The sequence below is a fragment of the Lynx rufus genome, unplaced genomic scaffold, assembly GCF_022079265.1.
Source record: "Lynx rufus isolate CCGP_SWC_20201006 ecotype Redwood Valley unplaced genomic scaffold, mLynRuf1.p SCAF_28, whole genome shotgun sequence".
Classification (NCBI taxonomy): Eukaryota; Metazoa; Chordata; class Mammalia; order Carnivora; family Felidae; genus Lynx; species Lynx rufus.
In genome coordinates, this window is record NW_025814843.1 from 1808265 (window position 1) to 1836120 (window position 27856).

General features: G+C 51.5%; 1 protein-coding gene across 2 annotated transcripts; it reads right to left on the reverse strand.

Moving 5' to 3' along the window:
• Positions 1–1053: 1053 nt before the first annotated feature.
• SHMT1 (serine hydroxymethyltransferase 1) lies at positions 1054–27856 on the reverse strand. Of its 2 annotated transcripts, none has more exons than XM_047089938.1 (12): positions 27709–27856; positions 19952–20066; positions 18466–18611; positions 15331–15446; positions 14812–14972; positions 10163–10244; positions 9094–9306; positions 6956–7072; positions 5332–5454; positions 3162–3278; positions 2464–2574; positions 1054–2148 (listed from the first exon to the last, which is right to left on the reverse strand). In XM_047089938.1, exons 2-12 carry the CDS (start codon positions 20045–20047, stop codon positions 1976–1978), a joined length of 1455 nt encoding a protein of 484 aa, XP_046945894.1. In that variant the 5' UTR covers positions 20048–20066; positions 27709–27856; the 3' UTR covers positions 1054–1975. The 2 variants fall into 2 exon arrangements, with proteins under 2 accessions (XP_046945894.1, XP_046945893.1); XM_047089937.1 differs by having other exon boundaries at positions 27595–27856.

A 27856-nucleotide genomic window follows, 5' to 3' on the forward strand; every position in this document is an offset into this window, starting at 1 on the left:
GCCCACTTCCGCCAGTGCGAGACGCATGTCCCGACCTCCCCGGACCTGCTGTTGCAAGGCAGGTCAGCTTCTCCTCTGCGGTAACACTCAGCCGGCAGGGAACCCGTCGGGGAGTGTGGACGATCTTCCGAGGAGCTGATCTCCCAAGCCAGCAATCCGGTTTTACTTCCCATCTCCCTAGAAAGCTCGGAAGAAAGTGCCTTGGTTTGTGCTTTAGAAGCAAACCAACTAGCTTTCTGGCTTTTCCCCAGTACTGTGACAGAAAGTGACAAAACTGGAATCTTTAAAAGAGGTACAGTATTAGCAGACTGCAAAAAGGAGAAAGCATCAAATTGTACTTCTGGCCAGAAATAAAACCAGTCTCAGCTGATAGGGCCTGAGACACCAAGTTTTCCTGAGCTCCCGAAGGAGAACGCTGTGAGCACTGACCTAATCTAGCTTCCTCTGTTCAGGTTTGGTATGACCATAGCGGGGAGGAGGAGGGATTGGGGGGGGGGGGGTGGAACGAGCACTTTGCAGTGAATTAAGCCACTGGTGTGGAGCCCACGCCTCCTGGGAGTCCTTATCTAGCTCCAAAGTGGAGGCTACACAGGAGGGTCTTGGAGATGCCCTGGCCGGGGGAGGAGCCAGGCCCCCAAACGGAAGACTGTCCCGGCAGCATGATGGCTCCCAAACTGAGGCAGAGATATGGGGACTGCTGTGTCACCCACACCCTGTGGAGTCTGCGGCCGTTGTCCCCGCCCGTGATGGTATAGATGCCAGTAACGTGCTGGACCCTCGACCCCAGGGGCGCCTTCCGGGCAGGACCCACCGACGGCCCCACGCTGGCTGGCTACACAGGTTGGGTTAATATAAGCGCCACCTTTGAAGACTGCGGTGAAAAGCATAGTCTGTGATGAATTCGTGTTTGTTATTTTGGGAAAGCTATTTTATTACCGCATGTCCCTCTGTCCACGCGTGTGAACGTGAGTCCTCTACCACCACGTGAGCTGTGGTCGTCACCACGCGAGTACTTCGAACACGCGTGTGACGCCGGCTCTTGGGTCTGGCCGCACCAGAGTTTAACCGGAGTAAATGCCAAACAAATAGTATGAGAAGTGTACTTTTTAAGAAATTAATTTATTTGAGTTCAGATATTTTTGAAATAAAAAATTGGTTGTATTTTTTAAAGCTCTTATGATTCTTGTAGACATTCTGTGGTTACACATTCGATTGTGCTTATTAAAAATGGTCATCTATGTTTTGCACTTTGGCTCTGTGAAAAATAAAGTTTCTCTGGGAAGGTGACGCTTGGTCTCCTGATTACAGGGGGGAGTTGGTTATCTGGCACAGGGAAGGAAAGCCATCTCTCCTCAGCCGGTGCTTACACCTGATGGGCCCTGGTACCCTCCGGGGGTGGGGGGCGAACGAGACCGTTTCCACGACACCCTGAGTGCCACGGAGAAACTCCCACCATACTGGTAGTCCGGACCTAGCTTCAGGATTCGCCTTCTCATTTGTAACGGTCATCAGTCGGTGCTGCAGCAGCCCGCCGCGTAACAAGACATTAAGAAGAGGCAGCTTTTAGAAGCTCCGAGCTCGGGTGTTTCTGTACTGCAGAGTCTGGAGGAAGCCCGGGAACTCAGAGAAGGGCGAGTGCAACTACTGGGGTCTTTCCACTCATCTGCCCTGGACCCAGGCTAAATAATTGCAATTTTCCAGAAGAACTGAAAGGATCAAATTTAAACTCCTTAATAACCTGTCCCAGAATTACTAACAATGGGTCTTAAACAAATTTTGATTTCTGGAGATAATGTGAGGAAAGTCCAAAAGAAACCCCATCAGAGGGCATGAAGTTGACCCAGCCTGGTCCCGTGTGGTGCAGCTCTCCTGTCTCCCACGAGGGCACCAGGTTCTCGAGCAAGCGGTCCCTGTGCAGTCCCGACAGTCGGGTGCCGGGCAGGTGCCCACGGGCAGGTGGGGGCTGGCAGCTCCTCTAAAAGGCAGGCAGGCCAGGCAGAGGGAAGAGAGCCGCGAAGCTCTCCACTTCCTCCCTGAGAGCCCTGATGGCCCTTTGGTGCTTCTCGTCCCCGGCCAGTTTCTCCTTGAACTCCTTCAGGGTGGCTCTGGCACCAACGTCGTCCTGAATCTGCAGAGTCAGTTCTATCCCTGCGCCCGCAAGAGACAGAACGGGTCCCCTGTGGGCTCACAGTGCCAGTGCGGCAGCCCCACTGGGCCCGGAAGACACTCCCGAGGCCCGGGGGCGTGACAGCCTTAGGTGTTCATGTCGCCCTCGGAAAGGATTCTCATGTGGCCCCCTTCCTTGGGCAGGACAAGTCACAAGCCTCTCAGACTAGATGGGCTGCTAAAGTGATCTTTGCCGTCTCTCGTCCCCAGCGCTCATCCCTGCTCAGCCACAATCAGAAACTACACACACACACACACAGAGTCTAAAGTGGCAAACCTCCAACCCTTTGTCCTTACCTCTGTGAATAAACTGGGCCACTTTTTGGAACTCTTTTTCCAAAAATCCGCGGGATGTCAGTGCCGGAGTCCCCAGACGCAGTCCGCTGGGCCGCAGTGCGCTTTTGTCACCTTCAAGACAAACGGGCTCTGTCCTTTGGCTGCACCCAACTCCCCACTGACCCCTGTGCATTTAAGAAGACAGCTGGCCAAAAAACTGGCCTGTGGGTGCCCACTGTATCTCGGAAGCAGAGCGCTGCTGATTTAAATGCCAGAGGCGGGCACAAAGGCACAGGAGACGGCCGCACGTTGTGGCCACTGTGATGAAACAGCAAGGAGGTTGCCTTCAGTGGCATGACCTCCCAAAAGGGAGGCTAGCATCCTTGTGAGTCAGGGATGCATCACCCACATTCTTTTTACAACCCCCTGAGAAACCCAGCCTGTTCCAGAGGCCCCTGCTTCCCTTCTCCAGATGCCTGTAGCCCCTCCGAGCAGTCCACCTCAGTCCCTCCCTCTCTGTGCCTGGCAGGGTTAGAGCTGCGTCAGAAGGAGCAGGCCAGGAGAGAGCCAGGAATTTGCCCCATGCCATACGGTGTATGTGCCCCTTGAAAATCCCTTGATGTCTGTCCCCAGAGCCAAACTATCGTCGGCTACAACTCTGGCCAAAAGAAATCTAAGACAGGAGTGGTACAGAAGAGAAGACCAGCAAAGATTCTTACCTGGACAGGTGTTCTTGTTGCAGGCTATAGAGCAGGCTTCTAGTACCTTCTCGGCCCTGCCACCATCCGTGCCTTTGGAACGGAGATCGACGAGGATCAAATGGTTGTCAGAACCACCTGGAAACCAAGTTGGACATGTAGGAATGTGGAAAGCTGACTCCCAAGTGAAGGAATCTCTCTTCCTAAGAAATGAGGGCAGGGATCAAGGAGGCTAAAGCAGATGTGATGAGGAAGGTGAGCGCCCCCACCACGTGTCCTGAGACTTTAGTCCCATGCTAAACAAAAGATGCCTCAGGACCTAAGAGGTGATAGTTTACAAAGGGTACCTGGTGACTGGGAGCAGGTCCTTGAGCCCGAGGGGAACCAACGGTAGCTTTCCCAGCTTAGGCTGCCCAGCACCCTGACCCAACACATGAGGATATCGAGGCCACTAGAACTTTCTGGAGCTGGACCAAGGCCACCAGGGGTCTTCCAAGCACCTGGATCTTTCCACTTTGAAATCTCATTAATCCCGGGCCCTTCACTTGGACAACAGCAATAATGACTTCAAAGGTGCGGGACCCCACAGTCCAGAGATTAAGCCACGCCCCCACGCTTGCTGTGGCTTTAGGCAGCTCAGCATCTGGGGACCTCAGACGCCCATTTGCAAAATAAGAGCAATAATTTACGAGGCTGTCGCGAAGTTTAAATAAGGTGCCACGTATGGCACTTCGCCCATACCAGGCACAAAGCAGGTTATCACGAACGCTGGCTCCTGGGCTTACAGTCGCCACGATCTGCTTCGGCCATCTACACTGTGTCCTCAGAGGAGAGTGAACTGGGGGTGAAGGCAGGCCTGGGAGCTCAGGAAAGTGGAGACCTCTCCCGAGATTGACGTGAGACTTTGGGCCTCGCTGGGCTGAGGGGCTGCCATCTGCTGTCTGTAGCCACAGGGACATTGGTCTAACTCCTTGTAGTGCCAAGGGTGGGTCCCACGCCAGCTGGATGGAAATGCAGGACACACACCCCCCCCAACCAACCTAGACCTGCCGAGTCACAACCTGTATCTTTTAAAAATTTTTTAACGTTTATTCATTTTTGAGGGACAGAGAGGGAGCAGGGGAGGAGCAGAGAGAGAGAGAGAGACACAGAATCCGAAACAGGATCCAGGCTCTGAGAAGTCAGCACAGAGCCCGACACGGGGCTCGAACCCATAAACCGCGAGATCATGACCTGAGCCGGAGTCGGACACTTAACCGACTGAGCCACCCAGGCGCCCCTTCACAACCTGCATGTTAACAGGGTGCCTGCGGTATTGGTGTGCACATCCATGTCTGACAGAGTGACCTAAGGGACCCTGAAGGTCACAGCCCACACTGAGATTTCTAGGGCTTTCTAACTGAAAGAGGCAGAGGATGAAGGAGAAAGAAAGGGAAGAGGAAGTGAAGTGAAACGGAAAACGGGTGCTCCCGAGACCTGCTGAGGAGACAGCGTTTGTCCCAGCTCTGCTGCTCACGAATAGTCTGGTGGGGAGCCCACTCCTCAGGCCGGGGCCTGAAATCCCCGTAAAGGGCCGCGGGCAGGGAGTAGGCACCTGAGTCAGTGGCCTACCAGGACCCGCTTCCCTAGACCACCCCACTGGCAGCATCCACAGCGGCCTTGTGAGCAGAAGTCTGCCAGAAAAATGCCGTCCTAGCCGTGAAACCCGCGGTGACAGAAGCGACCGCACCCCCCCCAAGCGGGCCCTCACCCAGAAGGTCCATCTCATGGGGTTTACTCAGCACCACCAGCTTTTGTATTCAAGCAGACATGGATATAATACTCCCATGAACTCCTACTGGGAACGCCTGTTGTACCCGGGCCCTCAGGGGTGAGTGGAGACACCCCCGTGGGATGGCGTGGGGCATCGCCGGGGAGACTGCTCTGGGAGCCTGCTGTGTTCCAAGCTGTGACTGTGCCTTCCACCAGCCGTGTGACCACTGGTACCGAACCTTTCTCGGTCGAGCCTCAGGTAGGCCTTTCACAAAGCTCTCCTGAGGACCCGTCGCGTCACATGCCAGTGACAGATGATGCACAGCCGTGGCTGCAGCGCCCAGGCCTAGGTGCGAGGTTTAAAGTGCCACCCCAAGGAGCAGGGGCACCCCCGTCCCGGGGTCGGTGGGGGGAGCCACCCAGCACTTTCTGTTGGTACCTGTTACCACTTTGTAGCCCAGCTCCATCAAGGTCTCAGCCAGAGCCCTGCAGTTGGCCACCACCTGGCGCTGGTACACCCGGAATTCCGGAGTCATGGCTTGTTTCAGGGCCACGGCGACCCCTGGCGGGAAGAGAGAAGGGGTCAGGAAGGCAGGAGGGGACCAAGAGACCGACCAGGAGTCCAAGAACACCGCTCGCTTCCACTCAGGCCTCCTTGCTTTTCAGTATCACCAAAGAGGGGGTTCATAGTCCCCCTCCACCAGATGATACGTAGTTTTTTTTAATGCTACAATTACCTGGCTGAACCCACAGGCCTCTCCTCTTTGAGGAGGTGCTTTTGAGGTAGCCTTTCTCCAGGCCTGGGAGTCTTGTGCTAGTAAGATCACCACAGGAAAGCAGTTCTTAAGCAAGATGGGTTTTACGGTCCTTTGCGAACATGAAAACTCAGCTGCCCCAAAAAGCTTTTGCTCTGATGCCAGATCACACAGATCCGAAAGATCAGAGGCCCGGTGAGAGGTGCAGGCCTGTTTGCCTGCACGTCCAGACTCCTCCGGCACCTTGGTCAATCCCAAGGGCTGTTCAAGGGGGCACAGAAGGTGAAGGAGAAGGCAAAACACGTGTGCCTGAGCGCTGGCGCAGAAGCCTCTAATCGGTGTTGGTGGAAACGACAGGAAGGGGCCCGGAATGCCTGCAGGGTGGGTCATCCCATCACCCAAGAGTTGAAGAGACCACGGACGTGGAGAGGTGTAAAGGGAGAAGGGAAGACACCAGTGGAGACCCACCCCCTCCCTACTCCCAGGGGCCTAAAACTCTGATCATCACACATTTCCTAAGCTGTCTGTACAGGAACGGGATGGCTCGATGACAGCCTGCTGGGTGACCGTGCCATCGGACCCAAGCGTTTCCCATGCGGCCTCAAGGCCAGCAGTGCAAGGGTCAGGATGTCAGCGGACAGGCAACATGCCCTCGCCCGGTTTGGGTGCTAATCGCCCACTCCTTTTGCCATGCTTTCTTCTCGTTGCTAAATCCCCTCCCCGTTGTTGTTGTTGTTAATTTTTTTTAACGTTTATTTATTTTTGAGACAGAGAGAGACAGAGCATGAACAGGGGAGGGTCAGAGAGAGAGAGGGAGACACAGAATCCGAAATAGGCTCCAGGCTCTGAGCTGTCAGCACAGAGCCTGACGCGGGGCTCGAACTCACGGACAGCGAGATCATGACCTGAGCCGAAGTCGGACGCCCAACCCACCGAGCCACCCAGGGGCCCCTACCCGTTATTTCTTAAAGCGGGCCGCACCCACTGTACAGAAGCTCACCCAACACGGTTCTGCCTACGGGTGGCCGTGCGTGTGGAGTGGTCATCGCTCACTCCCCTTGTCCCTGACTGACACCTGTCGCCAGTTTCCCTTTTCTCGCTCGTTAGCATCTCCTGGACAGAGATGTTCTAGTTTCTCCCCGATGTGCAAGCCCTGGTACACACTTTTGCTGGACAGGTGAGGTGGGAACTAGGGGCCACGGAAGAGCAAAGTTAGGAGGACCCCTAGCTTGCGTGGGGCTGCCATGGATGAGGGCACAGCCCCAGGTGCCATCCAAGGGCTCCGGGTGGGGTTTGGTGGCATTTTACCAGCAATGGCGTGGTTGTGGGGACCTCCCTGCAGGCCCGGGAACACGGCAGAGTTGATGAGCGACTCCAGGTTGTACAGCGTCTCTTTGCCGGTCTTGGGATCCACGCTGCGCACTCCTGGATGAAGAAAAACAACACAATGGGAACGTGAGACGGGCTGTGCCCTCTGTCTTCTCCCTACCCGGACTCAAACCCAGAGTGCGCTAAGCACAAGCCTGGCCTCGAGTGCTGGATGGTACAGAGCAGAGGGGCCCCTTGCTTCCGGAGCGGGGGCAGACCACCCTCTGTACACGAAATCAAAGGACAGAAATTTCCCTCCACAAAGGGGCGCCAGGCTGGCTCAGCCAGTACAGCATACGGCTCTTGATCTAAGGGTCCTGAGTTCAAGCCCCATGTTGGGCGTGGAGCTTACTTAATAAAAAAAAAAAAAAAAAAAAAAAAAAGAACTGTTAAGGATCAAATGCCCATCATTCCTCTGGCATCTGGGTGACTCAGTCGGTTAGGTGTCTGACTTAGCTCAGGTCATGATCTCACAGCTCATGAGTTCTAGCCCCGCGTCCGTCTCTGTGCTGACAGCTCAGAGCCTGGAGCCTGCTTCTGAATCTGTGTCTCCCTTTTTCTCTGCCCCTCCCCAGCTCATGCTCTGTTTCTCAGTCTCTCAAAAATAAACATTAAAAAAAAAATACAATTAAAAAAAAAAAAGGAAATTTCCCTACACTGAGATCGTAATGAAGAATGTGCCTTGGGCGTATTTCCTCAAGTGTCCAAGAGAGCAGTCTTCCGAGACGACTATGTTGAAGGACAGAAGACTCGTTTATACAATGATATATATTATATGATAATGGCTCTAATGAGGAATAGGATTCCTTTCTGAAACAAAGTTAATCATCAGTTGTAGGAACTACTTCTCTACAGAGCTGCTTGTGAGCCAGGAACCGTGCGAGGCACTTTACATTAAGGTTAATTCATGTGCTCCTCCCAAAGGTAGTCTGAAGGGACGGGTGCTATTATTAGGATCCCCTCTCTGGAGGTGAGGAAACGAGGCACAGAGAGGCTGCACAAGCAGCCTGGGATCACAGAGGGCGTCCGTGGCAGATTCAGGAGTTGTTCAAGGTGCAGCAAATCACATCAGTGCTCAGTGGGAAGAAAGGAACAGTTTCTAGGCAGGTGGGATTGGCCACCTGCCTTGAACCGTGGGTACCTGAGACCGAAGAAGGTCCTGAGACAGCAGGACCTGAGAACGCTAGCGGGCATATGGGTGTGTCCAGTCCTGGCCAGGGGGCTAGGCAAGGAGGCCGCAGGGGAGAGAGACCCAGTCACCCAGGGGCTGGTTTCTCTGCAGGTGCGTGAGGATCCAGTCTCATCATGGGCCAGATGATCTGATCACAGATCTGGTTTTCCCAAGCACAGGGATCGCCAAATAAAAGGAGTGCTTACATGTGGGTTGGAGGCAGTCAACAGAAATTCCTCACTAAAAGGACTAAAGTGGTAACTATGGTTTATACATCAGTGTCTCGCGCTTTGATTACTGTGAGTCCTTCTCTGGGATAGGCGTCCTGGACCACAGCGAGGTCACCAGAATAACGCTGCACCACGAGGCCTTCTGGTAGCCCCTGGCCAGCCTCGCACATCTTGTTTTTGCTACAGCACCTGCCCCTTGTGGGCAAGACTAGTCGACCCACGGCACAATACCTTTCCTCCTTCTCCAGGACCCAGATGCCCAAGGAACGAAGCAAGAGCCGTGCTCAGGGCTTCTTTCCAGATCTTTTCTGCAGACTGATCACCCCCTCCTTAAGTAGTTTTTTTTTGTTTGTTTGTTTAAGTTGATTTATTTTGAGAGAGAGAGGTGGAGAGGGACAGGAAGAGAAAGGGGGAGAGACACAATCCCAAGCAGGCTCTATGCGGTTAGCGCAGAGCCCAACGTGGGGCTCGATCTCACGAACTGTGGGATCGTGACCCAAGCTGGAACCAAGAGTCAGACGCTTGACTGACTGAGCCACCCAGGCGCCCCCTAACTAGCTCTTTAAGGGACCCTTCAAGGGACCCTGGGTTTTCCTAGCTTCCCGAACCGAGCGTGCACCCCAGAGGAGAAAGGCCAACGCAAGCAGCCCGCCAGTACCCCACGGCCCGGAGCACACCTCTCCTGTAGAAGATCATGCCGGCGCGGCAGCCTCGCAGGGTTTTGTGGGTGGTGGTGGACACCACGTGGCAGTGCTCAAAGGGGGAAGGCACCACGCCGGCAGCCACCAGCCCGCTGATGTGCGCCATGTCGGCCATGAGATAGGCCCCGTTGTCGTCTGCGATCCTCCTCAGTCGAGCGTAATCCAGGTTTCGGGAGTAGCAGCTGGTCCCTGAGACGGCAAAGGTGACAAAGTTGAGTCAGATACCCACGGCCACCTGAGAGTCTCCTGGAGCGCAAGCCTGCACGCGGGCCTCGCGATGGGCATATTCAAAAGCTTAGAGATTTCTCCCTCCAAAACCCCCGAGAACGGAAATGAAAAACACCCTCAAAAAAACATCCTTGTGGGGGTGCCTGGGTGGCCACGTCGGTTAAGAATCCGACTCCGGCCCAGGTCACGATCTCACGGTCCGTGGGTTCGAGCCCCGCGTCCGTCTCGGTGCTGACAGCTCAGAGCCTGGAGCCTCTTTCGTATTCTGTGTCTCCCTCTCTGTCTGCCCCTCCCCTGCTCACACTCTGTCTCTGTCTCAAAAATAAATAAACATTAACAAAAAAATAAAAAAAAACAAAAAACATCCTTATGTGCCGAAGGCAACCACTCTGACCTGCCTCTTCAGGTCACGTGCCTCTTCACGGTGGTTGGGATGGCCCCTAACTATTATTATTTCCTCCATCAGTTAGTCAGGGATTCACATTTCTAAAGTTTTTATTCATTTAAGTAATCTCTACAACCCAACACAGGGCTCGAACTCACGACCCTGAGATCATGAGCCACGTACTCTGAGCTAGCCAAGTGCTCCAGGAGTTAACATTTCTGGATGCTTCTCTGACAACAGCCTCAGATCTTTTGCCACCTAGTACTAAAGGTGGTAAAACAGATATTTGTCTCGAAAGAAGAGAATATACTTAGACCCAAGAAGCCCGGCTATTCGAGGCAGAGGCAGCGAGCTGGGGAACATCATATCTTCATTTTGTAATAGGCAAGGGGGCTGCTACGAATACAGTGCCTTTACCCCCCAGCTCATCACCTGCAATAATCAGCTTCGGGTGGAAGAGGCGGGCATTTTCCTCCAGTTGGTCATAGTTGATGTAGCCAGTGTCTGGGTTCACCTGTGGAATGTCACGGAGACAGCAGGCTCGGGCTGCGTCCACCACACCGGGCCTGTCCTCCCACCGGGACTCGTGCCAACTATCAAGGGTAAGATGACTTCCTCCACCTGCCCAAAGCTGTTCACTCCACTCCACCATGGACACAGGAAAGACGTCCCAGCGCGTGACTTGAGGGCAAGGTGGGGTACCGGTGTATTTGGCCTGTGCACGTGGCGTGGACAACCAGGTATCGCCTATGGAGGCAGGATGCCCTGAGGGGTCCCGAGAGGAAAAGTGAGCCCCCGCCTCGGGGTTCTTCCGGGAAAGAGAAGGAACCAAAACGCCACTGCAGAGTGAAACAGGAGCCACAAACATGCACCGCACAGGGCAGGTGCTAAGACACTGTTTGTTACCTTCGGGAATGAGACGAGATGCTGCTAACACCTCTTCTAGTCCCAGGTACACAGAGGCAAGAGGAAGAAATGACACAAGGATTAGGAGACGCACAAAGCTGACATTACTCACAGACATGATGACCGCCTATCTGGGAGATCCAAGCCTCTAGGGGAAAGCTATTAGAATTAGTAATTGAATTTCGCAAGGTCACTGGATGTGGGGTCAAAAACCAAAAACCAGTTCTATTCGTCCATATAAGCAGCAAAACATCGGAAAGGAAATTTTAATAAGAATAATGGAAAGGAAATTTTAATAAGAATAATATTATGGGGCGCCTGGGTGGCGCAGTCGGTTAAGCGTCCGACTTCAGCCAGGTCACGATCTCGCAGTCCGTGAGTTCGAGCCCCGCGTCAGGCTCTGGGCTGATGGCTCAGAGCCTGGAGCCTGTTTCCGATTCTGTGTCTCCCTCTCTCTCTGCCCTTCCCCCGTTCATGCTCTGTCTCTCTCTGTCCCAAAAATAAATAAACGTTGAAAAAAAAGAAAAAAAAAAGAATAATATTATATTAAGGGCGCCTGGGTGGCTCAGTTGGTTAAGCCTCTGGACTCTTGATTTCAGCTCAGGTCATGACCTCAGAGTTCCTGCGATGGAGTCCCGAATCAGGCTCTGCACTGACAGCGTGAATTCTGCTTGGGATCCTCTCGCTCCCTCTCTCTTTGCCCATCCTGGCCCCCCCCCCAAAAACAAACATTTAAAAAAATAACATTAGTGGGGCGCCTGGGTGGCTCAGTCAGTTGAGCGTCCGACTTCAGCTCAGGTCATGATCTCGCGGTTCATGGGTTCGAGCCCTGCATCGGGCTCTGTGCTGACAGCTCGGAGCCTGGAGCCTGCTTTGGATTCTGTGTCTCCTTCTCTCTGCCCCTCCCCTGTTCATGCTCTGTCCCTCAAAATTAAGTAAATGTAAAAAAAATTTTTTTTTAAATAATATCACATTAGTTTCAAAACCCATAAAATATCTAGCAAAAGGTATACCAGACTTCCATGCAAAATGTTACTGAAAGAAATTTTAAAACACAAAAAATTACAGTGATTAAGGCAGCACGAGCTTGTGGAAGGACAGTTTGACAGAACAGAAGAAGGCCAGAAACAGAAGCCCTGTGACAGGGGGTCAATCCGATCCATGACAACAGCAACATTGCAGGGAAAGAATGGTCTTCCGGTAAGTGGCGCTAGGTCAGCCGGAAAAAAGAGTGTTATCTGACCCCCACCCTATGGTCCCCCACAGAAATCGATTTGAGATAAACCATGGACCCATCTGGATGTGAAACATAAAACTTTTTTTTTATATTTATTTTTGAGACCAAGTCGGGGAGGGGCGGAGAGAGGGGGACAGAGGATCCAAAACAGGCTCTGTGCCGACAGCAGGGAGCCCGATGTGGAGCTCGAACTCATGGACGGGATGGCGAGATCGAGACCCGAATCGAAGTCGGTTGCTCAACCGACTGAGCCACCCAGGCGCCCTGCTTGGCGACACAGTTCTTAGTAAATTCAGTGTCTTCAAGTTGTGTTACATCATTTGTGCCAAGGGGAAAGTACAAGTCAAAAGGAAAGATTTTAGGGGAGGGGGCATGGGAGCTCTCTGGGGAGGAGGTGGTAAGAGAAGCCTTGGGTTCTGCACCCCTACCCCGTGGGAGGAGAGACTCGGGGATGGCGGCCGCCCTTTCCAAAGGAAAAAAGCGCTTCCAATTCCAACAGGATTACAGCAAGTTGTGTGCAGCTGAGACATCCTCTGGACAGGCGGGCTGAAGGTTTTGTTTCAAATGGAATAAACTGGTTCTGTCACCTGAACTTGGCAAAGAAACTGTTACCTTGATGAAAATCAACAGCCAACCCACAGTAAAAAAAAAAAAAAAAAAAAAAAAGGACATAATTCTAAAAAAATTTTAAAAGAGAATTACCCCCCCCAAAGTGTGTTGCTATTCTCCCTTCCACGTTTTCCTCTTTGAACTTGCAGGATTTTTTAACAAGGTTTTTCTCTTTTTTTAAGTGTTTATTTTTGAGACAGAGAGAGAGAGAGAGAATCCCAAACTATCAAAACACAGCTTGATGTGGGACCAGATGCTTAACTGACTGAGCCACCCAGGCACCCTAGAACATTTTTCTCTTTTTAATTTTTTTTAATGTTTATTCATTTTTTGAGAGAGACACAGAGCGTAAGTGGGGGAGGGGGAGAGAGAGAGAGGAGACACAGAGAGGGGCTCAAACTCACGAACCACGCACGAGATCATGACCTGAGCCAAAGTTGGACATTTAACGACTGAGCCACCCAGGTGCTCCAGGTTTTCCTCTTTTTTTAAAAACCCTAATCATTCCAACTCTTCAGCTCGGGTGATGATCTCACAGTTCATGGCTTCGCGCCGTGCATCGGACTCTGTGCTGACAATGAGGAGCCTACTTGGGATTCTCTCTCTCCCTTTCTCTCTCTCTCTCTCTCTCTCTCTCTCTCTCTCTCCCTTTCTCTCTGCCCTTCCCACGTCTGCACCCTCTTCCTTTCAAAATAAATAAATAGACTTAAAAAAAAAACAAAAAAACCCTAAACATTCGACAATAAAACAGCTCCAGGGAGAATTCACAGGCATTTGTAAGAAACTTCTGAGGGACCAGAGAGGTGCAAAGGGACAGGAAGGAAGCTTAGGACGTTTGGAGAGGGGAATGGTCACAGAGGAGAGAGGAAGTGACAGAAGATTCAAGGTGCTGTTTCCCCCTGGAGAGATGAAATGCCTGGGCCCGTGTGAGGCGGCTGCCAGAGGGTGGGAGAGAGCCCCAGGGTGAGGGACAGAGCCCCATGGCGAGGGCAGGGCTGGGAAAGGCTGGGCAGGGAGGCAGCCTGGTGGGCAGGGGAGGGGCGTGGCAGCTGCTGCTGGAGCCGTCAGCTCTGTGTCCTCCTCCCTGCACAGGGCCGGTGTCCACAGCTGGCCAGGCTCCTAGGCCCCTCCTGCAGGCCCACCACCAGGGGAGCCTCTACCTTCCACCCACAGAGGGGGCTACAGCCTGCACGGTGTGTGTCAAAGACGCGGAGACGGGGGTGCTGAGCCCACTAACACCCAGAAGAGCCTCTTGGGTAATGGAGGACATTACGCTAAAGAGTCAGGCTGCCTAAGGCCGCATATGAGACCAGAACACCAGCCCGGGGTTCCGCTCCGCCAACGCTCTTTCCGTAGGGAGAGAAACTGTAGAAACTGGCTTTTGAGTTCCATGCGCAAAGGCAGAGCACTGTCTTCCTCCTGTCACGTTTCAAAATCCACCTTCGAGGGGTTGTCCACTGTTGGCCAATGTGGACACCCCTGGTGCGAAACACCTCAGCTTTCCATGAAAACAAGCAGACCGTCACCTGCACCCCAAAAGCACCCGTGCGACGACTAGGACTGAGCCAAAGGCTAAAACACGGCGAACAGTCAAGGGCAAGCAACAGAGACCGCGAAACGCCAAGATGAAACACTGGCTTGACTTCCATGCGTCTGACACTCAGCCGAGCATAACGAGGCACCACGACCTTCGCTCGCCGTGGGACACGTGAACCCGCCTGGAGCGGCCCGCTGGGCAGGGGACGCCACGAGGAATTGGCTCCGGGACAGGAGGAAGAGTCACCACGTGCACAGACCACCCCACAGGCATGCGTGCTGGTTACTGCTTTCCTCCCCATCACCGACCGTGAGCCCACGAGCATGCCATGCTCTGTTCGACCAAACCATTTATAATGACAAGGGCCCCCCTCGAATACGCGCCAGTCCCATGCGGGGCACGCGGCTCGTGCAGGCTGTGGCTAGCTGACAGGTGTGTGAGGGGCGGCAGGGTGCACAGGCCCCCTGTTCCAGGATAGCCACCGTCCTGGGCTGGGGCGCGGGGGGGGTGCTGCCCCGGGGGTTCCGAGCAGGGCTGTCCCCGGGGGCCCTGGCTGCAGCTGGGCCTTCTCTTCAGCCGCCTCCCTGACCCGTGTCCCTGTGCTTCAGCTGCCCCCTGAATGCCTGAGGAGTCGCTGGGGCTGTGGGGGCGGGGAGGGGGGTGACAGCAAAAGGTGGGGACTTCCTTTAGCGCCTGACGAGCAGACTACCTGTTCCTACAGGTACAGCCAAACACTGGAGGCTTTCTGAGCCAAAGGACAGCAGAGCTAATGGAGTGAGACCCCCCTCTTACCTTATAGGGCATGGATTCAAAAAAGATGGACGTAGCAGAGATTTTCTTCTTGTCTGTCATGAACCCGTGGGTCAGGTGGCCCCCGTCGGGCAGGTCCAGGCCCATGATGCGCCCGTGGGGTTCCACCAGCGCGGTATACACGGCGAAGTTTGCCGGGGAGCCTGGAACACGAGACCAGACGCGGTATGGTGACTTCTGCCCACGAGGCCCCAAGCAGGACCCCAGAGCTTGGCCACTAGGCAGGCCATCAACCAGGAGTGGACAGAACAGGCCTGGCCACCACTGTGCACCCCCCACAGCGCCACGGAGGGTCCCCTGCAGCAAACCCCCTGAGAATAAGGGACAGGTGTTCAGGAAGGGTGAGTCAGGTGGACGCCAAGGTTGAGGAAGAGAGAGAGATGCGCCGACCCGGGAGGGGCTTATCCTGTTTTTTACTTCGTCTGTGGGCAGAGTCCTTGTTAAGACTCCTTTGGGTGAAAGGTGGCCCTGGGAGACTGGCAGGCAGGGGTCTGCCCTTACCTGAGTAGGGCTGGACATTGACCCCCCAGCATTGGGGGTCCAGATCATAGACCTGTAGCGCCCGCTTCTGACAGAGGATCTCCAGCTCATCGATGAACTCGGTCCCGCCATAATACCTGTGGGAGAAAGCAGACTTAGGCCCCCTTCTGGCCCCCAACCTCTGTGCACAGTACAGAGGCCAAAGAAGCTTCAGGCTGGGACAGAAGAATAAAAGCAGAGAAGCAGTAAGAGCACGTACCCCGAGCCCCCATACCACTCATCTCCTCTCCGTGCCAAGCTGGCTGTGTGACTGAGAAAGCATCACCTCATCTAGAAGGAAATTCCTTGGGTTTTTTTGATGTTTATTTATTTTTGAGAGTGGGGGAGGGACAGAGAGAGGGAGACAGAGGACCCAGAGTGGAGTCTGCACCGACAGCAGAGAGCCCAACGCGGGGCTCGAACTCACGAACTGCGAGACCATGACCTGAGCCGAAGTCGGATGCTCAATCCAGGTGCCCCTAGAAGGAAATTCTGACGCAGGCTACATGGATGAATCTCGAGGACATTACCCTTATGCTAAGTGAAATAAGCCAGTTACAACTGTATGCTTTCCCTTATAGAAGGTTCCAAGAGGAGTCAGAGTCCTAGCGACAGAAATGTGGAAAGGGGGTTTCTAAGGGCTGGGGGTGGGGGGGTGGAATACTTTTTGTTTTTGCAGTTCTAATAAAATTATACTTGTTTCATAATTACATATGAAAACTTACCACATATTTTTTATCTGTATATTCATCATAATAACTCAGTAGACCATTTGTAACACCTCTACCTGACAGTCACAGAAACCTTAAAAATTTTTAATATGTATACTAATTTCATCACAGTAAAGGACATATAACAGAATTTAAATCTGAACCATTTTTAAGCACACAGTTTACTGGTGTTTAAGTACTTCACACGGCTAGGTATATTCCCGTTCTGTGTAACAGATCTCTAGAACTTTCTCATCTTGCAAAACCAAAACTCTATACCCAACGAGCAGAAACTCCCCTCCCCCCTCCCCCGCAGCTGCTAGTAACCATCATTCCCTTTTCCCTGTGGTCTTGACAACTCTGGATACCTCACAGTGGCAGCATGTAGTATCTATATTTTTATTTTTTAGACAGGGAGAGCATGCAAGCAAGTGGCGGGGGGAGGGCACAGGGGCAGAGAGAGAGAGAATCTCAAGCAGGCTTCACACTCAGTGCAGAGCCCGATGCAGGGCTGGATCCCACGACCCTGAGATCACGACCTGAGCTCAAATCAAGAGTTGGATACTCCACTGACTGAGCCACGCAGGTGGCCCATGTATCTGTATATATATTTTTTTAACATTTATTTTTGAGACAGAAAGAGAGAGAGACCATGAACACGGGAGGGTCAGAGAAAGAGGGAGACACAGAATCTGAAACAGGCTCCAGGCTCTGAGCTGTCAGCACAGAGCCCGACACGGGGCTCGAACCCACGGACCGCGAGATCATGACCTGAGTTGAAGTGGGACGCTTAACCGACATTCATCCATCCATTCATCCATCCGCCGACACTTGGGATGCTCCCCCCTCTTGGCTATTGTGAATGATGCTGTGATGAAAAAGTCTTGAAACAGAAAGGGGCTTTGCTGAATAATCTGGAAGGTCCCTTCCAGCCCCACATTCTCTGCTTTGTCACCAAAGAAGGGTGCGGTCTCCCCAAGCTTGAGGGACAGCAGGCCATGCTTGGGGAAGCATTGAGGACCTTCAGGAATGTCAGGGCTGCAAAGGGACTTGGCAATTAACCATCTTCCAGGGGAGCAGCCATGAGGATGGCATTCAAGGTCATGGTGAGGCTCCGGCGCCCCTCCTGCCTTGCCTCAGACAGATGAGCCACACGCATCCCAGATCTGGAGCGTGCAAACCTCATCGTGCCCTTTACCACGGGCCTTGGTGCAGCCTCCTTCACCTACCCAAGTCCATCTCCTGATCTGGAGGGGGGGTGAGAGTGCGGACTTTGCAGTCAGGCTGCAGGACACACGAACACGAACGTGGCCGTGCTCAGCCCAATGCCTAGAACACAGCACTGCATTTCACCCTCAGTTACGAGGCAACTATCTTACTAACCGCCAAGAATTTTCAATTAAACGATGGCTTGCCATCAGTCAGTTTCATCCTAGTTTCAGAGATGTGAAAATGTGAAAAAGTGAGTGCTCAGGGTTGATGAAACCCAGCAAGTACTCTGGTTAACGTCAGGGCTGTTCCCAGATGCTGTCCCCAGCTCCGCATGGAAATTCAGCTCTCGGGGCAGGGGATTCAGAAGCCTGATCTGGGCCTGGGATCTAAGCTGTGTTCTTCATGTTGTTTTGTCTAATCTCCCGTTTGGTCTTTCCGCATCTAGCGGCCCCACCCTGAGTCACCTCGATGGCATAAACTCAAGTGTGGTCAAAAAGGGGTTATTGAGGGGCACCTGGGTGGCTCAGTCAGTTCAGCACCTGACTCTTGGTTTCGGCTCAGGTCATGAACTCACGGTTTGTGGTTTCGAGCCCCATGTTGGGCTCTGTGCTAACAGCACAGAGCCTGCTTGGAACTCTCTGTCTCCCTCCCTCTCTCTCTCCATCTCTCCCTTGCTCATGTGGTGAGCTCTCTCTCTCTCACACAAAATAAATAAACTTTAAAAAAACCAAAAATGAATATAACTTCCTGTGGTTCTCAGATCACAGCGCAGGTAAACCCAACATTCCATGCAGCGACGACAGGTTGAGTTGTCACTTCCAGGTCACTCCCGGTACAGATTTAATTACTCACAGAGCAGCAACCTTCCACAGTGCCACTCAGGGCACTGACCTTTTTTTCTAGAGGCTCAACAGTGGCCCAGCAGCTCCAGACTCCTTATGGACTGGCCTGTTATTCTAGAAAGCCCCCACAGGGACTGGTAAAGGACCCTGAGTATAGCTAGCTGTCCTAAGAATATCAGCACTAGAACATGCTGGGAATTGCGAACGAGTTACGGCAGGACCAGCGTGGAATAGAAATCCCCACAGTTGAGTGCTTTGCTGTTTTCTGACATGTCCACATTGTTTGGACTCTGTTCGAACCCAGGAGCCCACGTCACTGTGTCAGAAGCAGGCCTTCGGCGACAGTCACATACCTCTGCCCTGGGTACCCTTCAGAGTACTTGTTATTTAAGCAAGAGCCCAGAGCCTCCAGAACTGCTCGGCTGGCGAAATTCTCTGAGGCGATCAGCTCCAGCCCAACCCTCTGCCGGTTACTCTCCTTCTTGATGATGTCGTAAACCTGAGGAGATCAGAAGAGACAGTGAAAGTCTGGACGTTTCAGGTTAGCATTTTGCTCTGATCAAAGCAATAGCCTATTAAAGCGAACACGCACTATTATTAAAGATTCGCATTTTACCCCCAAAAGCGGACCATAAACCCTAACAACTCGACTGAAGAGACTCCCATAGAACTTAAAGAATAGAGAGATCTTCCTCAGATTGTAGCATTCAGGAAGGAATTACTAGAAGACAATGGATCAAGGGAAACAAAATTGAGAGAAAATGATCTTTAAAATAAGTATCCCGGGGCACCTTGGGGGCTCAGTTGGTTAAGTGGCTGACTCTGGCTCAGGTCTTGATCTCGTGGTTCATGAGTTCAAGCCCCGCCTCGGGCTCTGCACCAAGCGTGTGAAGCCCACTTGAGATTCTCACTCTCTCCTTCTATCTCTCTGTCCCTCCCCCCAGTTGCGTGCGTGTGCTCTCTCTCTCTCAAAATACATAAATAAAACTTAAAAAAAATAAGTCTCCCACCTTAAAAATCAATAAATAAAATAAGTACCCCACCAATTTTTAATTTTACACTATCTCATTATTTTTATCCCTATGTTTCACCAAGTTTCTCCCTCCCTGAACTGTATTCCTTGCTCTCCTTCCTTAAAATAAAAGTTGCTTTGGTAAACCCACAAGGACAGAAAGGAGACCACTGGTGGCCGAGGGTTGGGGAGTGTGGGGGGAGGGGGCACGGGGGTGACTGCTCATGGAGTCGAGGTTTCTCTTTGGGGGGATAAAAGTGGTCTAAAATTGGCTGTGAACGTACTAAAAATCACTGACGTGTGTGCTTTCACTGACTGGGTGACTTGTACGGGAAGTGAATGATCTCTTGAGTATAAAGCTGTTAAAAACACACACACACACACACACAAAAGATGCTTCTCGGTGTCTACATATACTCCTCTGGCCTGGAAGGAAAGGGCCAAACCTCAATGGCCCCTCCCAGGCCCCTTTCCTCCAGGGCAGCCAGCACAGTGCTCTGCACTCTGCAGAAACTCAGAAATCTCCATATTTACCCACAGCGGAGGACTCTTAGCCACTTTCTCAGCCACTGCCTCTAAATCTGGCATTCTTCTACTAACGGCAAAGCTGTCCCCGAATAAGGTTTCTTTAGGGGTAGAGCTGGAGAATTAAACAAGAGCCTCTGCTTATTTGTTTAAACAAGTTTAAAGGTTTATTTATTTAAGTAATCGCTACCCTCAACACAGGGCTCGAACTCATGACCCCGAGATCAAGAGTCGCATGCTCTTCCTGCTGAGCCAGCCCGGTGCCCACCTCCGCTTTCAGAGCATCAGTGCAGACATCTCACCTCGGTGTCGCAGTCTTTGAGGGGCTGTGCCAGCATCTTCTCATGCGAGGACCACAGGTCAGCATCCTTGTGAGCGCCGTTGACTTGAGTTGTCATTGCACCGGTTCAAGGTTGCCTAAAAATGGAAACGCTGCCGGCATTAAACTCAGTCAAAGCTCACGGCAACCTGTGGGTTCTCCCGAGTTGCCGACGTCCTGACATCTCTATGGCCTTTCCCTCAGAACTGCTTGGCAAACATGAAGACGACATCCTATTGCGAAACCACTGTGCGGTTCCTTTCTGAACTGTGGACATCAGCTTCTTAGCCCGTGAGCAGAGAGAACTCCCCGCCCTCCCGGATGAGGCCTGATCCAGCCTAGAGAGAGCCCAGGACCCTCTTCAAAACTAAACTTTTCCTGGTTACAGGGTATCTCCCCACCTAAACTAGGTGCCTTGAAGGCAAGAACTGTTAACCTTTTTTTTTTCTTAATTCCCCACCCAGAACTCAGCACAGCCACACAAGAAGGAAGATTTGCCAAATGCCTGAACAAATGAATTGCTGACTTTGGGGTTCTTCTTCCCATTTTTCAAGTAATGAAAATGAGGCTTAGAAAAGGATTTCAGCCCAGGGCTACACAGCAGGTTGGCCATGAAGGACGGACTCAAAACCCCCAAACATACACTCTAAGTACCCCACAGAGTTCCTACAGGAGCTATGAGTTGAGGCACATGCTTGCTTAAATATAAACCCTCCCGTAAAAACTACAGGTCATATTTGCACGTCTGAAAAATCAGCAGAAAAATGGCATCCCATTAAAATATAGATGACCAGGGGGCACCTGGGTGGCTCAGTCAGTTAAGCGTCTGACTTTTGCTTTCAGCTAAGGTCATGATCTCACAGTTTGTGAGTTCGAGTCCCGCAATGGGTTCTATGCTGACAGTGCGGAGCCTGCTTGGGATTCTCTCTCCTTCTCTCTCTACCCTTCCCTCACTTATACTCTCTCTCTCTGAAAGATAAATAAATAGGGGCGCCTGGGTGGCTCAGTCGGTTAAGTGTCTGACCTCAACTCAGGTCATGATCTCGCAGTTCCTGGGTTCAAGCCCCGCGTCGGCTCGGTGCCGACAGCTCAGAGCCTGGGACCTGCTTTGGATTCTGTGTCTCCCTCTCTCTTTCTCTCTCCCTCCCCCACTCACACTCAGTCTTTCTCAAAAATAAATAAACATTAAAAAAAAGTTAAAAAAAATAAACTTAAAAAAAATATATATATATATATGAATGACTGGAAAATGTAAGTTTCTTAACCTATGTTTCTGCAAAGAACGAGAATTTGTGAGCAGTAGAATATCCTCCAGTATTAAAGTGTAAATATTCACAGGAACTAAGCTCCCTTAATCAATAGTTGGCGGCTTTTCAGCACTTTGCCATTCATTTGGTAAGTTTTGATTTCAGTTCATTCATTTGCCAAGTATTTCTCGAGGACCTTCCCTGTGGCAACCACAGCGTTGGTACTGGGCCTGCCTCCGTGGGGCTCCCCTTGTGGGGAAGCCCAGCAGCGGACAAGACGGGTGCAGCTGGATAGAACAAGGAAAATGGCACGGAGGACAAGGCTGACCGCTGGGTCAGGGACCTATTGGTGGAGATAAATCTAGAGGACGTCTAGATGGGGAAAGCCAGTCAGGAGGAGAGAGCCCGTTTCCTGAGAGTACTGTGAAATAATAAGAAATAGATAATTAATCTCTGCTTCTAAAACCCTTGTGATGGGGGGTGGGGTGGGGCGGTGGATGAGTGCCTTTGTCCTACTTAGGTGACTCTGGGTGGGCTCCTGACAGTCACCAGAAAGACCAAGCCATGAGCAGAAGCTTGGAATTTTCCATCCCACTCCCCATTCTCCAGAGAGGGGAGAGTTGCTAGAAAGTGAGCTAGTAATTGATCAGGCAGAGGTGAGGAAACCTCTGTGAAAATTCCAAAAGTATGGGGCCCAAGGAGCTTCCACGCTGGTGAACACATCCACGTACCCGGAGGATGGTGCACCCCCAACTCTAGGGGGACAGAAGTTCTTGCACTTGGGACCTTCCTAGACCTTACCCTAAGTATCTCTTCATCTGGCTGTTTATCTGTTTCCTGCCTTTATGGTATTTTTTATTATAGAATGAACTGGTAAAGGTAAGCAAATGTTTCCGAGTTCTGTGTGTGAGCTTAGCAAATGACTGAATCCAAGGAGGGTGGTTCACAGGAACCTCCAATGTGTAGCCAAGTCATACAGAAGTTGTGGGTAACCTGGAGACCTTCTACATCTGTGATTGGGGGGCAGTCTTCTGGGACTGAGCCTTTAACCTGTGGGGTCTGCACTAACTCCAATTAGCATCAGAATTGAATTGAACTGTAGGACCCCCCCCCCCCCCCCCCCCGGTGTCACAGAATTGCTGATGTGTGGAAAACCCATGCATCTGGTGTCAGGAGGGTGGTAGCAGGGGGAGAGGGAAGGGGACATGTAGCAGAAGAGTGTAGTTTTCCTATGCAAGCTCACACACGCTCTCATTTGCTAGACAAACATTCCCGCTAAATAAAACAGTAGTCCCAAATCACAGGGATCGTCCCTAACCTCCAGTAGAGCCAGCAAGAAGAAACTACCAGTAATTGTTAACCAGGAAATTCCTAACTGGGCTTTCAAATCAGTCATTATTTTAACCCAAGCACCAGGGGATTAGAAATAAGCCACGTGAAGGGATGGTTTAGGGCACCGTGTCCAGGGAGGGCTTCTCCGTGCTGATCCCCGCACTCAAGCATGGGTCAAGCAACCCAAGACCCTCTGCATCGGGTCAACACACATGCCCTTGGCAGGTGGTAAACCCACCAAAAACAGCACAAGAGTCAAAATAGGCCCTCTGGTCCTAGAATCTGGAAGAGAAAAGCTTCTTTTACATATTGACTACTCAAGGTTAAAAAGGACGCGAAGGTGGCAGGCAAGCAACACAGAGAAACTATTGCTCAACCGCCAAATAACTAAAGTCCATTTGGGGCCCCCCTCCTCCGAGGCAGGTCAGATCTACAATCATTCTGGGAAAGGAGTTCAGGTCCATTGTGCTCAGGACAAAGAACAGAAAGTCCCCACCCGCATCTCTGCTCTCACTGGCTTCCCTTCAGCAGACCACCTGCAGCCCCGTGCCCTCACTTCAAATCTTTTCCTTACCGGATGATGCTAATTCCAAGTCAGTTACCTCTGTAGCTGTGGGGGGTGGTGGGGCTGCACGTGTGGCCCTGCCCTCCAGCTGTCACTGCCCACCCACCTGTATCCCAAACCACTCAAGATCAAGCCATCCCCCCACATGGGGTACTTAATCCACACCCTTCTTAAACCCATACTCTTGAGTCCAAAGTAAGCCTTTTTCTTTTAACCATGAAGAAGTTTGAAGGCTTTATTCAAACACAGAGATCAAGATTCTTTGTTTTGTTTCAATTAAATCAATTACACCTACTATAGATCTCATCTGTGGTATCTTTGAAGTCAATTAGACCTACTATATCCTGGGGCAATCTGAATTACAGTAAGGAAGACAAAGATCTTGAATGTAAATAGCTAATTTATGTGTCAACTTGACCGGGGAGGACCAGATAGTTGATAAAACAAGAAAGAGATCCCTCTTTTAAGAGGCAGAGGGAAGGTCATCCTTTTTAAGCTAATATTATATTTAGAAAAGACACGTATTTTAGAAAAGAGCATATTTTCTTGAGGTTTGGAGGTTGGCTGGAAAATAATATACCTTGAACTTTTTCCTCATTTTTTTAACTGATAAAATATACATAAGATTTACCATTTTAACCATTTTTTAATTAAAATAATTTTTATTTAAAATTTTTAACGTTTATTTATTGAGACAGAGAGAGACAGAGCATGAACGGGGGAGGGTCAGAGACAGGGAGGCTAGAATCTGAAACAGGCTCCAGGCTCTGAGCTGTCAGCACAGAGCCTGACGCGGGGCTCGAACTCACGGACCCGCGAGATCATGACCTGAGCCGAAGTTGGCCGCTTAACCGACTGAGCCCCCCAGGCGCCCCTAAAATAATTTTTATTTAAAATTTTTTTTTTCTATTTCACCCATCCCCCCCCAGCCACCTCCCCTCTGGCAACCATCAGTTTGTTTTATATTGAAGAGTCTATTAATTTCTCTTTTTTCTTTGTTCAGTTGTTTTGTTTCTTAAAATCCACAAATAAGTGAAACCAAAATGGTATTTGTCTTTCTATGCCATTTTAACCATTTTTTAAAATGTTTATTGGGGGCGCCTGGGTGGCGCAGTCGGTTAAGCGTCCGACTTCAGCCAGGTCACGATCTCGCGGTCCGTGAGTTCGAGCCCCGCGTCAGGCTCTGGGCTGATGGCTCGGAGCCTGGAGCCTGTTTCCGATTCTGTGTCTCCCTCTCTCTCTGCCCCTCCCCCGTTCATGCTCTGTCTCTCTCTGTCCCAAAAATTAAAAAAAAAAAAAAAAAACGTTGATAAAATGTTTATTGGGGTGCCTGGGTGACTCAGTCGGTTAAGCTGCCGACTTGGGCTCAGGTCATGATCTCACTGCTCGTGAATTCGAGCCCCCTGTTGGGCTCCGTGCTGACAGCTCAGAGCCCGGAGCAGGATTCTGTGTCTCCCTCTCTCTCTGCCCCACCTTCTCCCCACCCCGCCCCCATGCTTTCTCTCTAAAAATATATTTTTTAATGTTTATTTATTTTTGAGAGAGAAACTGCGAGTCGGGGAGGGGCAGAGAGAGAGGGAGATACAGAATCTGAAGCAGGCTCCAGGCTCTGAGGTGTCAGCACAAGGTGCAACATGGGGCTTGAACCTGTGGGCTGGGAGATCATGACCTGAGTGGAACTCAGATGCTTGACCTACTGAGCCACCCAAGGGCCCCTCTAAAAAAATTTATTTTAATGTTTTTTTTTTAGAGAGAGAGAGCTTGCAAGAGAGAGCAAGCAAGCAGGGGAGAGGCAGACAGAGAGAGGGAGAGAGAATCCCAAGCAGGCTCCACCTTTAGCACGGAGCCCAACTCGGGGTGAGATCATGACTGACGCCAAAATCAACAGTCACACGCAACCGACTGAGCCACCAAAACGCCCCCATTTTAACCACTTTTAAGTGCAATTCAGCGGCATTAAATACACGGACTTTGTTGTGCAACCACGTCCACCATCCATCTCCAGAACTTTTTCATCATCCCAAACTGCAATTCTGGGTACCCACTGAACACCTCTCCAAGATGGTGGTCACAATTATTCCATTTCTGTGAATTTGACTATTTCAATTACCTCGGTAAACGAAACCACACACTTGCCCTTTTCTGTCTGGCTTATTTCACGTGGTGCAAGGTCTTCAAAGTTCACCCATGTTGCAGCACGTGTTGGAATTTCCTTCCCTTTTAAGTCTGGATAATATTCCACTGTATATAGATGCCACACAGTACATAGTTTATCCATTCATCCATCACTGACACTTGGGTTGCTTCCACCTTTTGGCTACCATAAGTGATGCTGTTATGTGCCATGAACATGAACAAATACCAAGTCCCCGCTTTCAATCCTTTCGAGTCTAGACCCAAAGTGGAATTGCTGGATCATCCGGTTAATTCTATGTTTAGTTCAAAACAAGCTTTTGATATTGAAGAGATCTACCCTACTCCTGTTATTAGCCTGCAATTAGTTCATTCATTCCTGCAACAAATATTTATGGAGCAACTCCTGTGTCCCAGGCACTGAGCTAGGAACTAAGAATACTATTGCGGGTCAATGAGACAGGGGCCCTGCTCTTATGAGGAGCAGACTAATAAACGTGGAAACAAGAAATACACAAGATAATCTCAGCTGGTGATGACTGCTATGAGGACTTAGAACAGACTGTGGAAGGCGCCTGAGCTGAGATCTCAAGTGAGAAGGAGCCAAGCTTATGAGATCTGGGATAAGAACAAACACCTTACCCTCTGAAAGTGTTCCTCCCCTTATCGCCTTTAGTGCAAAAGCCCTAAAATGGTAAGAAATTTGACTTGTGAAGGGCCAGAAATCAGGCCTTTGTGGCTGAAGCTGGGGGAACAAAGCAGGGGCCCAAGAGATGAGACTTGAGGACCAAGGGTGAGAGCAGGGACGGGAGAACAGATTCTTCACCTTGACAGTACAAGTTTCAAACTGGGTCCTAGAAATCTGGTCTTAAGCCATTTCCTCAATCCATCTGTGAAATCTGAAAGTAACAACTACAGAAACCCATCTGGGGGAGATCAAGGGTATGTAAGAGCAGGTGGCAGACATCTCACAAGCCAGACCCCTCCAGTTCTCCCACTCCCCACCCACACCCGAGGAAACTGTGCTGAAGGCAGCCTGCCGGGTTCAAATCCTGCTCTCCTCTTCCTAATGTGCAACCCCAGTTACTGACACCTGTGTTTCTCAGTCCCCTCATATAAAACACAGGAGGGAAGACAGTTCTGAACTGGGAGGGAGAGTTAAATGAGCTACAAGACCTACGTAGAGCACGTAGAACAGGCCAGGCACTGAAACCTACCAGCTACTATGGTTATTAAAGAAACCTGGGGTCCTAAGGGCCATCTTTGTCACCACTCAGGAACCTGGGCTGAGCACCCCTGGAGAACACAGCCCACTGCAGCTGTTACTATCATCAAGTGCTGGATATTTCTGTTGGGGGGATAGCACTCTGCACGTGTAGCACGAGCCTCACCTCAACCCCACGGAAACAGACCTGGTAAGCGAATTTACTTGCCAAGGTCCTCAGCCTCCCCACGCCTACAAATCTTCCCTGAACCTTTGCAAGTGGAACCAGCCAGAAGTTCCTGAGGGAACTACCCTGTTGAATGCCATCGGGATGTCCCACACACAGATTCTGTGTTTCCTACTTTATAGAGAAGGAAACCGAGGCTAAGAGAGCTAAGTGGTCTAAAGTCCTACAGAGATAAGAGCCAGAATCTGAACTCGGGTTTACCTTTAGTTCCAAAGCATGTTCCCAGAACACTGCACACTAAGCTGCCCACCTCCAGTGTGTGTTCCCTCAAGTAAGAAATTTAAAATGGGATTCCATAAGAACCTGAACTGGTGTTTCCAGTCTAGCAACTGCCTAAAGACACATGTTTGTGCTGGTCTCAGCGGACCAAGGGTCACTTAACTTCCAGGACCCTGAAGCACAGGGCACCAGGCCAAGAATCCTACAGTGCAACGTTTGTCTCCTAGAACAGGGGGTGACAGACTGCAGACAACAGGCGCAGCCTCTCCCCCGCGGGGATCTGTTCACACTCCAAAAGCAGAGCAGGCCATATATGCAACGGTTGAACGCACAGCCTTTGAGAGCTTCCGTTTGATTCCGGGCTCTGCCATTTTGCTATCTGCAAGGTCGCGCCTAAGTCGGCTCTTCTCTTCGAGCCTCACCTTCCTCATCTGTAAAATGGGCCACGTGATAGCACTCCACTTGCAGCGCTGTTGAGAGCATACTGTAGCGAGGTGAAGGGCTGCGCTTAAATTTAAAATACTCTACGAGAAAACTGCTCAGCAGGGAGCGACTCCTCTAACGGCAATAAGCCGTCGCATCTGTGTCAAAGGCTGAGCCCACCAGTGACCAGAGACCGGGCATCCGGGCTCGCCGCCGTCCCACCCCTCATGCCAGGCACTAGTAAAGCGCTCCTCACCTTTTCCGGCTTCTCAGAGCCGCCGGGGGAAGCGGGGCGGAAAGGCGCACACAACAAAGCGCCCCGAGAGCGTTGGGCACACCAAGGTCCTGGCACCCAAAGCCGCCCACCTACCGGAGCGGTGTCCCGCACAGCGGCCGGGCGACCCCGAGGCCCCACGCTGCTGCCGCCGCTGCCACTCGGAGACCCGCCGACCCGCGCCCGACAGTGTGCCCGCCACGTGACACCTGCGTGAGAGTCCGGAACCCAGAACTTGGCGCGC

Bases quoted from the DNA above. Each gene is read 5' to 3' on its own strand.
- SHMT1 (XM_047089938.1), bottom strand. From the start codon at position 20,047: ATGACAACTCAAGTCAACGGCGCTCACAAGGATGCTGACCTGTGGTCC. The intron at 15,447-18,465 runs GTATGTGACTGT...TTTCTCCCACAG, and splicing joins GAAGGGTACCCAGGGCAGAG to GTATTATGGCGGGACCGAGT. The intron at 2,575-3,161 runs GTAAGAATCTTT...TTTGTCTTGAAG, and splicing joins CAACAAGAACACCTGTCCAG to GTGACAAAAGCGCACTGCGG.